Source organism: Talpa europaea (assembly GCF_964194135.1).
Source record: "Talpa europaea genome assembly, chromosome: 7".
In the NCBI taxonomy this organism is placed as follows: domain Eukaryota; kingdom Metazoa; phylum Chordata; class Mammalia; order Eulipotyphla; family Talpidae; genus Talpa; species Talpa europaea.
Window position 1 is genome coordinate 130564573 of NC_140074.1, and position 11134 is coordinate 130575706.

The 11134-nt window shown below is 58.5% G+C and overlaps 1 protein-coding gene across 1 annotated transcript; it reads left to right on the top strand.

Moving 5' to 3' along the window:
- Positions 1 to 6871: 6871 nt before the first annotated feature.
- Positions 6872 to 9770, top strand: SOX9 (SRY-box transcription factor 9; the record flags this gene model as incomplete). The annotated part of the gene is made up of 3 exons (XM_084237277.1): positions 6872 to 7302; positions 8138 to 8391; positions 8935 to 9770. 3 exons carry the CDS (start codon positions 6872 to 6874, stop codon positions 9768 to 9770), a joined length of 1521 nt encoding a protein of 506 aa, XP_084093403.1.
- Positions 9771 to 11134: the final 1364 nt, after the last annotated feature.

The following is an 11134-nucleotide window of genomic DNA, read 5'->3' on the forward strand; positions in this document are numbered from 1 at the left end:
GGTGCTACCCCCCACCTTCGCGTTCCCCTTCTCTCTGCAACTGAGCAGTGAGGAGAAGAGGCAGCTGGCTCTTGGGTATTCTTTCAAAGCAAAGAAAAGGGACTCTGTGGCCATGGAAGAAGCCAGAAGGAGGGTCTCAGAACCCCGTGAGCCCAGAAGGCACAGTGGGGTGCATAGAGGTGGAAAGGGACTGAATTCTGACAGAAAACAGGCCTGGAGACAATATCTTTGGATATTTAGACACACAGTAGGTCTTCAAACAATATTGGCTGGTTTAGTTTTTGTGGGGACTGAGATAATTACTGGGCCAATTGGGAGGGATGTGACAGTGTGAGAACGACAGGGAACAGCAGAGACTGGACAAGACAAATGTGTCCCCTGCGTGGTGTTTCCCCGTCCCCAGAACTCTCCTCCATCATCTGGGGTACGAGGTCAACACTCGCGCCTCTCACTCCGTCCCTCCGTTCCTGCACAGCCTGCTGTGTAGTCCAGGCCTCACACATGTCTGAGGCCCGTGAGAGCTCATGCACTTAACAGGATGAGGTTCCAACAAAAGCTGGAAGGGGACTCCCTGGGGTGACCCAGGAGCCAGGCCTCCAGGGAGGCAGGGCAGAAAGTGGACCCTGGAAGTGCGGAGTGAATAACTCTGTAGCTTGTCTGAGCCAGAACAGCCACCCTGGCTGCCTTTCCTACCCGAGATCCAGCTTCCATCAGACACGACCTTCTCTCCCGGCTGCTGAGGAAACACCTCCACCTGCAAGCTATGTCTCCACTGCCCCAACGAAGAATCCAAGGGACATCTGCCTGCGTGCAGCGTCCCCAAAACTATAGCTGGTTTTTGAATATTGAACCCCCCCCCACTTGAATCTAGAGTGCGCCTACCTGGAAGCTCTACCTGTTACTGCTTATTTGTTTTGCATGTGGATGTGAAGACAGGTGAGGCGAACCAGACAGTTCTCAGCCCATGGAAACTGACAATGGGAGGAGCTCGTGGGTCACCCCAAAGGGAAGGCGTTTCCAGGAACAGTCCAACAGTGCCTTGCTGGCTTCCTTCCCCTTTCAGCCAATCTGGAAATTGGGGGGAATTGGGTTCCAGCGCCAGGACTCTGAAAGCAAAGGATCTGCCCGTTCTCAGGGGGCGGGAACACGCTCTGTCCTAAAGACAGTGACAGGGACCCCACGCCGTGGCTTGTTGTCTGAATGGGTTAAGAAAGGGAGGACACAAGGGCCCAACTCCTCTGCCAGGCCAAATTTCACACTCATAGAAAAGGACAGGGGAGAAACGGGGAGAGAGAGAAAATTAGCGTTAGAGAGTCCACTGACTCCTCCTTGGCTGGAAGAGAACCGGCTTCAGGAGAAAGACCTCTCCGAGGAGGGGGCAGAGAGGAAGGAGGTCTGCTTTCTCAGAACTCCTGATCTGCCTGACGGTGGCTGCGGGGGACACCCCAGCTTGTCCCTTCAACCCCCCTCAGGATGGACTGGTAACAGGGCAGCCTTCTGCAGACAGCAGACGCAAGAGCACCGAGAAATAAACAGTGACGAGGCAGATAGCTGCAGGCTGTGCCGGCGCCTGGCTCAGGCTCACGCTGCTCCAGAGAGTCCCAAGACGCAGCCCAAAGGACACCAGGGCTTGGCGCCCACCGTCTAAGCTGTGGGGGCCCTTAGTCCTGCTGAGATAGAAAGGGATTTTGAGAAAGACACACACAATTTGCCTTCCATGCTGACCCTTCAGGACTGTATTTAACAGCATTTGTCCCTATTCCGGGGTTGGATGAAGATCTCCTTCCATTAGGAAAAATCCGAAATAATTGCCCACCCAATGACATCTTGAGGGGACAGTGCCTAGATCCCCTCTGCTGAGGTGAAGGCATTGCTCTAGGGCTCACCCCACCCCCTGGGGGAAGCAAACAAAAGTGATCCCCGGAATCTCAGCTACTTTCTGTCCTGCCGGCCTTGGGACTGAACTCCCTAAAGCAAAGGCGGCTGCTGAGCAGGACGCACAGGTGCCCTTCCTGGCTGCAGAGGAAGCGTGTGCTGGGCTGTGGGGTGCTGGGATGGAGCAGAGGCCCCTAAGAGGCAGGCAGGCAGGCAGGCAGGCAGGCGCTGGGGCATGGAATGCTTATTTTATTCGCATTTTTAAATCAGCAAGACAAACGCACCTTCAACTGGAAATGCCTGAAAGATTTTTAAAACAGAAAAGTGGGGGGTGGGGGTGGAACTTGGCCTAGGAAATTTCCTGCAGGCTGTTCTAGGGATGAGTTGAGGAAACGCAAATGACTCGCATCCCCTTGTACCTTGACTAAAAACAGGTATTTTCAGAAAAGGAATGATACTTTTTTAAAGAGCATTCCCACAGCTCCTTCTCCGCTCCAAGGTCAGCCAGTCCAGACAAGCAGGAGAGTCCTTGGCTTTGACTCTGGTCTGCACCCCAGTGTGTCCTGCTGGGTCACAGTCACCCCAGGGCCCAGGGACCGACCAGGACAGTGTCACGACGGGGTGCGGATGGACTGACCCTTCACGTCCCCTCCTGGCGGTCCTCAGGTCCTCCTCATCCCACATTCTCTTGGAAAACAGAAAAGGGAAGGAAACTCAAAGGACACCACCCCCCCCCCCACCTTCCTGGGCCTGCAGTTCCAAGAATCACCTGGAATACTCTGTCCTGGGGACACAGGAGGCTGTTCTCCAGCGTAGGGAGCCCGTTTGGGGAGAAACGCGCAGGTGGAAAGAGTCCTTCGCGTGCGCTTTAGGGCCCGTGTTGCCGGGAGCTCTGCAGGCCTGAGACACACACTCTGCGCAATGCCCAAAGGTCACATTTATTCAGTCGGTGAGCAGCTATTTACCGAGCACCCACGAAGTTCCCTGGTCCTCTCCTTCCCCTTGGCTGTTGCTGTCCAGCCCGCGCGACTCTCAGCCGCTCCTTTCCAAAGAGAACTGGTGTCGCAAGAGACAAGCGAGCCCCAAACACGCCCCACGCCGCCCGAGGAGAGGTACTAATTCCCGAGGGTGGCTGAGAGCGCGGAGCGCTCGACCTGAGGGTCCCGCTAGAGATTGGGGACTTCTACCTTAAGGGAGCCGGGTCCTGGAAGGGGCGCGAAAAGGGGTAGCCTCTTCTGTAGGAGACGTTACCCAGGATGGAGATCTGGGGGAGACGCCCCTGGTCACCCCAACCAAATCCGTCTAGGACATGCACCCCGGCTGAAAATGGATCTAGACACGGTCCCCATTTTTACTGAGGACTTTGGAGAGGGTGGCTGTGGTGCGCAATCCCCCGGGTTGAAGGAACTCCCCTGTCCACACCGCCTGCCCTCTTCCCGGGACTGAAACTTCCCCGCACCCACCCCGGCTCCGCGCGCTGCAGGCGCACCGAGTGGGCAAACTCCCGCGGCTCCAGCGGCTCGGGGCTCCTGCCTCGGCTCCCGCGTAGACGCGGAGGGAGTTTGGCGGCCCTGGCTGGGGAAATTGAGCCTGGCGCCGACACTGGGCGCCAAAAGAGAGAGAAGGTGGGGGCTGCGGGGAGTCCCAGACCCTGGTTTCCCGTGCGCCCACCCTTTGGGATCCGCTCACACCTCGGTGTCTCCGTTAGCAGCGGCAGACCTGGCGGCGCTTGCACTGGAGCGGGGACCCCAGCGCGCGCTGCCTGCGCTTGCAGTGTGGTCCACTGCCTGCCCCCCCTTCTTGCCCTGCGAGATGTCGCTACCTAGACCGCTCCAGGCTGAGGATCCCGGCGCGCGCAGACGCTCTGGCTACACCCAGGCGCAGAGCCTCAGTTTCCCGATCTGTCACCCTGGCTCTGGGTGGGGGGAGCTCCCTTCCCTTGGGCACTCTCTGACTCGCTCGGGTCCTCCAGTCCGAGACTGTGAGCACCAGGCCGGGGTCAGGGGTGGGGAGAGGTGACGAGCAACCCGGGAAAGTCACACTGGGGGGCACCTATTGAAATGGGGGTGGGGGTTGGCATCAGAGGCTCCTGGAGAAATTCGGGACCGCCCCACAGGCTAATCGATGGTGCCCACGCGTCAGACTTGGCTCGGTCCTGGCACGCCGAGCACAAGACAGCGCTTGCCACTTGGGATGGAGGCTTCTTCTGGGGTTCTTGGACTCCCAGGACTGGGTCGAACAGTCTCAGGCCTCTGGAGCGCAAATGGATTCGGTCCGGCCCCATATGGACACACACGTCTCCCAAGCTCCCCGAGCTGAGCTGCCCCAGAGGTGGGTGCGCACGGGAGGGAATATCACACAGGAATTCCTGCAGAGATAAATCCCAGCCGCAGAGCAGTCCTGGTGGAGGGGAACACGCCACCCCCACCCCCACCAGCCAGCTTTTCCTGCAGTTTCTCCTGGACAGTTTCTGGGCTTTTGGTGCCCCCTCTGGATGTGGCTGAAAATTGCAGGCCATTTTTTTAAGTCCACTGATTGTTTCTCCTAAGTTTTCAAAAAGCTACAAGATTATAAAAAGCTTGCACCAAACCGATAGAAAATGTATAAAGCGCCAGCGTTTGTGCATTAAACTGTAGCATAGTAGGTCTCTCCTATTCGGGATTTGTTTTTCAAATATATTTTTATAGGGAAGCCAGGAGCTTGAAAAATACTCAGGGAAATAGTCCAAACTGTCTTAGAATCACACTTTTCCACTACCTCTATGCCACCAAACATGGAAATTACAATAAAATGCAATTAAATATACACATCCTGGTTAAAACTTCTGTCTGAATGGCCTCCTGGGTCAGGTCAAATCACACAATTATATTCCAATCACGCAACTATGTTCACAAACATCTCCCCCGACAGACAGACATCAGCCCACACAATGTGGGACCTTTTTTCTCCCAAGAAAGCCCCCAGTTGGTCTTACACCTCGCCAAGTATTCGGAGCTATGTAGGACTACGAGGCTGGGGCATGGAGGTCTCAAACTCCTAAACAAGCTACTAGTTTCGAGAGACATCCAGAGTGAGTGGCTTCCATTCCTTGGACAAACTAAGCCCTGTTTAATAGGGTTGTAACTTACTACCTTCTCAAGAGTTCCGGCTTTTCTAAGAAATGTCCATTTCTTGAGAAGAAAACGAGAGAAAAACAGAATTTAAAAAATTCTTCAAGGCAAACATTCCTTTCTGTCTCGCAATAATGCGTGCACTTTACAAATTAGAAATAAACAAGCCTTTGCCAGGCTGCGAAACGATTCGCAGCCATCTGAATTCGAGGTGGACATTTGCAAGGGTGTTGGGTGTAAAAATTAAGACTTTTCCACAGCGGTGCACACTGGATTTGTGATTCTGGAGACAAGAGACCTGCAGGCGACTCAGATTTTTCTCTCCCAGAACAGATACCCAAGCGCGCTCCGAGCAATTCGTGCAGACACAAAGGTTGTGCTCAAATCACATTGGAAATGCATCCGAGACATCCCCACAGCCTCCCCCAGAGCTTCCTACAGACGGCGGGTCAGAAAAGACCCGACCCCGGCAGTCCGGGGCGCAGAAGCTCGCCCCTCCGAGGAGCTTTGCAAAGGCGGGCGAGCGCGGGCAGCCGCGCGCCCCTGCGGGAGTGGAGAGTGGGGCTGTGCCCGCTTGTTGAGCCATTTACACACGCAGTGGCCGGGCTGCGCGTCGCGGCCCGGGGACGCCACCTTTGCAGAGCTCGACCCCCACGAGCTGAGCCCTTGCAAACTCTCCAGGGGCAACTCTGCTGCCGTTTGGACTCGGCGGGGAGGGGAGAAGCAGAGCGTCGGAGCAGCCGCCTCGTCGGTGGGCTGGGGGCCTGGAGAGGGCGGCTGGAGAAGGACTTGTCAGAGTTCAAGGTCGCGGGGCGCGGGACAGGTCCCGGAGCGCAGGGCTGGGTCGGCGCCGCCAGCCTTCGCGGGGACCTTGATTTTGGTTTTCCCCATTGATTCCCTGTGCCAGGGCGCAGCCGAGCCCCGGCCAGCCGCAGCGGCCCCAGCGAACTATCTATTTATGTGGCTTATTACAGAGGAACAGCGGGCGTCGAGTCGCCAAAACCCTTTGCTTCGCGGGGCTCTTTCCAAGCCCTTTCGGGGGAGGCAGGCTCCGGGCGCAGAGACTGGGCTGCGCTTAATTTAAGGAGAGGTTGCTCTTCCAATTCTGCAAACTCTAGCTCGCTCCCAGGCACCGCCGAGAGAGAGTTTATGAAATGGCAGGAGTGGGAGCAGGTCTGGAGCGCGCGCAGAGAGAGAGCGAGAGATTGATTCGTGCAGAGACGGCACCAAAATTCTGACATTACGCGAGTGTGGCAAACTTACACACTTGGATGTCCCGGGTCCCCCGCCTTCCCCACTGCACCCGCGCGCCCCCCCGCTTCTCCACGGGACGGGCTGCAGATCTCCTCCCTCTGCTCCCCGCCCCTCCCGCACCCCCCCCCCCCGCTTGTGCCACACTCCGCCCCCCCCCATCCGATCCAATCAGCTGCCTGCCAACCCCTGAAACGCCGGGCCGGGATTGGCTGGCCGTCTCTAAGGTGACGGGGAGTAGTTATTAAAGCGCCCCTGGGCTGGGAGTCCAGGAGCCGAGAGCGGAGCTTGAAACTCACTGGAAACTTCAGTGGCGCCGCGTCGCCAGTTTCACCCCAGGAACTTTCTCTTTGCAGGAGGCGCAGAGAAGGGGGTGCAAGCGCCCCCCGCTTTTGCTCTCTTTCTTCCCCTCCGCCTGCTCTCCAAGTCGCCTTCCCCACTTGGAGCGGGCAGCTGCCGCGCGGCCACCCCGCGCCTTCCCCAGCGCCCGCCGCCGCCGCCGAGCGCCCAGGCTCCCCGGGAGCGCGCGCCCCGCGTCCGGGCCGCCGAGGGGAGAGGACCCCGCGCCTCGCGCCCCCGAGCCGCCGCGGCTGCTCGCCTTTCCCGGCCGCCCGCCCCCTGCCCCGGGCCCGCGTATGAATCTCCTGGACCCCTTCATGAAGATGACCGACGAGCAGGAGAAGGGCCTGTCCGGCGCCCCCAGCCCCACCATGTCCGAGGACTCGGCCGGCTCGCCCTGCCCGTCGGGCTCCGGCTCCGACACCGAGAACACGCGGCCCCAGGAGAACACCTTCCCCAAGGGCGAGCCGGACCTGAAGAAGGAGAGCGAGGAGGACAAGTTCCCCGTGTGCATCCGCGAGGCGGTCAGCCAGGTGCTCAAGGGCTACGACTGGACGCTGGTGCCCATGCCGGTGCGCGTCAACGGCTCCAGCAAGAACAAGCCGCACGTCAAGCGGCCCATGAACGCCTTCATGGTGTGGGCGCAGGCGGCGCGCAGGAAGCTGGCGGACCAGTACCCGCACCTGCACAACGCCGAGCTCAGCAAGACGCTGGGCAAGCTCTGGAGGTAGGACCGGCGCCGCGGGCCGGGTGCTGGCCGGGCGGCCCTTCGCGCCCCGCCTCCCAGCGCCGGGGAGCCGCGGGCCGCGGGGCCGGCGGGCGGCGGGGCGAGCGGGGGCGAGGTGTGACTTGGCTCCGAGTTTGGCCGAGTTCTTGGATGGCTCTCGCGAAAGGAGGGCGCCCGGGAGAGGTGGGGGGCGTGGGGAGCGCGCGCGAGGACGCGCGAGAAGTCCGGTGGGGGGCTCGGTGGGAGGGGGCGGCTCAGCGGAGCCCCCCGCTTGAGGTTTCATGCCAAGGGTGGGTGGAGGAGAAGTTTGCCCTCCTGCGCTCAAAGTGCGCGCTCTCGCAGAGGTGGGGTGCAGCGTGGGGGAGACGCCGAGGCGAGAGGGGACCCTCCCGGCTGCTGGGGAGAGATGCGTAAAGCGCTGGGGGCGGTCGGGGGTGGGGTGCAAAGAGTGTCCTGCCGTCTGAGAGGTTTGGGGAAAGTTTTAAAGGGCTGTGGGGGGCGCGTGGAGGGGCCTCGCTTTTGGAGCGGGAGGCGCGGGCAACTGTTTCAGCGCCAGGGTTCCCCAAAGCGGCGAGCCGCGGAGAGGCGGCTGGGGAGGGACCCGCTCAGGTTGGACGCAAAGAAGCGAGATATTTTTTTTGTTTTGTTTTGTCCTTTTATTTTATTTTTTAAGAAAAGATGGACGCGGAGGCTGGGGCTGGGCAGCCGGGCGCAGTGTGTCCGGGGGGTGTGCGCCCAGCGGCCGCGGGATCGGGGCCACCTCCCCCCTCCGGCCGACCTGACCGCGAAGCGGCTTTCACAGAGCACCCCCCTTTCTCTCCCCGCGCGCCCCCAGACTGCTCAACGAGAGCGAGAAGCGGCCCTTCGTGGAGGAGGCGGAGCGGCTGCGCGTGCAGCACAAGAAGGACCATCCCGACTACAAGTACCAGCCGCGCCGGAGGAAGTCGGTCAAGAACGGCCAGGCCGAGGCCGAGGAGGCCACCGAGCAGACGCACATCTCCCCGAACGCCATCTTCAAGGCGCTGCAGGCCGACTCGCCGCACTCGTCGTCGGGCATGAGCGAGGTGCACTCCCCGGGCGAGCACTCCGGTGAGTCCCTCCCTCCGCGCCCCGGCTGCGCCTCGCGCGCGCGCCCCGCGGGACACACCCCCGGCCCCGCTGGGGGGCTGGACGCTCCCCAGGAAGAAAAGGGGTGCCCCCTGCGCGGACGCCCGCTGCGCTCCCTGGCCCGGGCCCCACGACGCCCCTCAGCACACACAGCCCAACCCAGCCTCTGCATCCCAACAGATGAATTTTTATTGCAAGGTAAAAAGGCCTCAGGGATTTACAAGACCTCTCCCTTCTTCTCTGGGCTCCCCCACCCCAAAAGCACACACAGGCCTCGGGTGCAGGTAGCAAGCAGTTGGCCTTCGGGGCGCGCTGGGGGGGTGGCCTCGGAGCCTCCCCCATAAAAGGAGACCAGTAAAAGGCGTGCGCTCCGGGTTCATTAACCATTCCCATGCCGAGGAGAATGGTCTCCGGAGCCTCCTGCCTCTTTAGGCAGGAGGGAGGGTCCCCCATGGGGCTCTAACTGGGGCCCTGGCTCAGCTCTTGCTGATTTTCCCGTTTGTCTCCTTCTTCTGTTGCCTGCAGGGCAATCCCAGGGCCCACCGACGCCGCCCACCACCCCCAAAACCGACGTGCAGCCGGGCAAGGCTGACCTGAAGCGAGAGGGGCGCCCCCTTCCCGAGGGGGGCAGACAGCCCCCCATCGACTTCCGCGACGTGGACATCGGGGAGCTGAGCAGCGACGTCATCTCCAACATCGAGACCTTCGACGTCAACGAGTTTGACCAGTACCTGCCGCCCAATGGCCACCCGGGGGTGCCGGCCACGCACGGCCAGGTCACCTACACCGGCAGCTACGGCATCAGCAGCACCGCGGCGAGCCCCGCGGGCGCGGGCCACGTGTGGATGTCCAAGCAGCAGGCGCCCCCGCAGCAGCCCCCCCAGGCCCCGCAGGCCCCGCAGGCGCCCCCGCCCCAGCAGCCCGCGCCCCCGCCCCAGCAGCCTGCGCCCCCGCCCCAGCAGCAGGCGCACACGCTGACCACGCTGAGCAGCGAGCCGGGGCAGGCCCAGCGAACGCACATCAAGACGGAGCAGCTGAGCCCCAGCCACTACAGCGAGCAGCAGCAGCACTCGCCCCAGCAGATCGCCTACAGCCCCTTCAACCTCCCGCACTACAGCCCGTCCTACCCGCCCATCACGCGCTCGCAGTACGAGTACGCAGAGCACCAGAACTCCGGCTCCTACTACAGCCACGCGGCGGGCCAGAGCTCCGGCCTCTACTCCACCTTCACCTACATGAACCCGGCGCAGAGGCCCATGTACACCCCCATCGCCGACACCTCGGGGGTCCCCTCCATCCCGCAGACCCACAGCCCGCAGCACTGGGAACAGCCCGTGTACACACAGCTCACCCGACCTTGAGGTGACCTTCCTGCCAAGGGCCAGGCCGGAGGGCTGCGAAGCGCAGAAGAAGAACCGAAGAATCTGCACCAGAGTTTGCAGTGGACATTGTTGGTCGTACTCTTGGAAGACCTGGATGCTGAAGGCAACAACGCTGACCCCACTTCTTCTACAGAACATTCTCTCTCCACCCCAGCACCACCTTGTTGCAAAGCGGTGGCCAGGCCACCTGGCGAGAAGGACCCAGCGGAATCGAGAAACTGGACTGAAACCTTCTTCAAGGCGGCGTGGAGGACGAGGGTTATCGTGGGACCAGTTTCCTCAATCTCTCTGCCTGTTTGGACTTTAATTATTTTTTAGCAGTAATTAAAGAAAAAAGTCCTCTGTGAGGAATATTCTCTATTTTAAATATTTTTTAGTATGTACTGTGTATGATTCATTACCATTTTGAGGGGATTTATACATATTTTTAGATAAAAAAAATTAAATGCTCTTATTTTTCCAACAGCTAAACGACTTAGTGGAACAGTGTGCGCTAGCTTTCCTTGCAACCAGAGTATTTTTGTACAGATTTGCTTTCTCTTACAAAAGAAAAAAAGAAGTGTGTGTGTTGTTTATTAACAGGAGGAAAAAAAACACAAGTATGTGTTAGGAGAGCAGTTGGGAGGGGGGTTAGCTTTGCTCAATTCCTCAGGCTTTCTGATTCAAGGAGGAGCTGCCTTAGAAAGCAAAAGAGGCCTTATTTTGAAAAAAAAAAAAAAATGGAAGTAAACACAGTCTAGAGATGCATTTGGTAAGCTTTATCATATATATATTTTTTAAACTGGAGCAGACCACCTTGAGCCTTAAAACCCTGCTGCTGGGAAGTCCTTGTGTTCTCTTTTTAGTGCATTTCCTCTTGCACTTGCTTGTTTGCTGCAATCTTGAGAGGCAAAAGGCAAGCAAAGGAGACAGAATCAGTTGGGGAAATGTTTCAGCAGCCAATAAGTGCCTCAGCACACGGCCCCTGGTTGCCTGCCCAGCCCATAATGTGGGACACAGATGCTGGGGGTGTCTCTCTTAAGTCACCTGTGCCTCTCTGTACACCAGCAGTTAACCTTCAAGACAGTCCATGTGCTAAAATTATTTATTTTGTAAGGAGAGGTTTTAATTAAAAAAAAAAAACTTCCTTTTTTTTTTTTTTAATTTACTTTCTTTAAAATAGGTTGTTGGAGCCTTCCTCAAAGGGTATGGTCATCTGTTGTTAAATTATGTTCTTAACTGTAACCAGTTTTTTTTTTTATTTATCTCTTTAATCTTTTTTTTATTATTAAAAGCAAGTTTCTTTGGATGCCTTGTCCCAGATTTGTATAAATGCCTATGTCTGTCCTTTTTTTTTTTTTTCT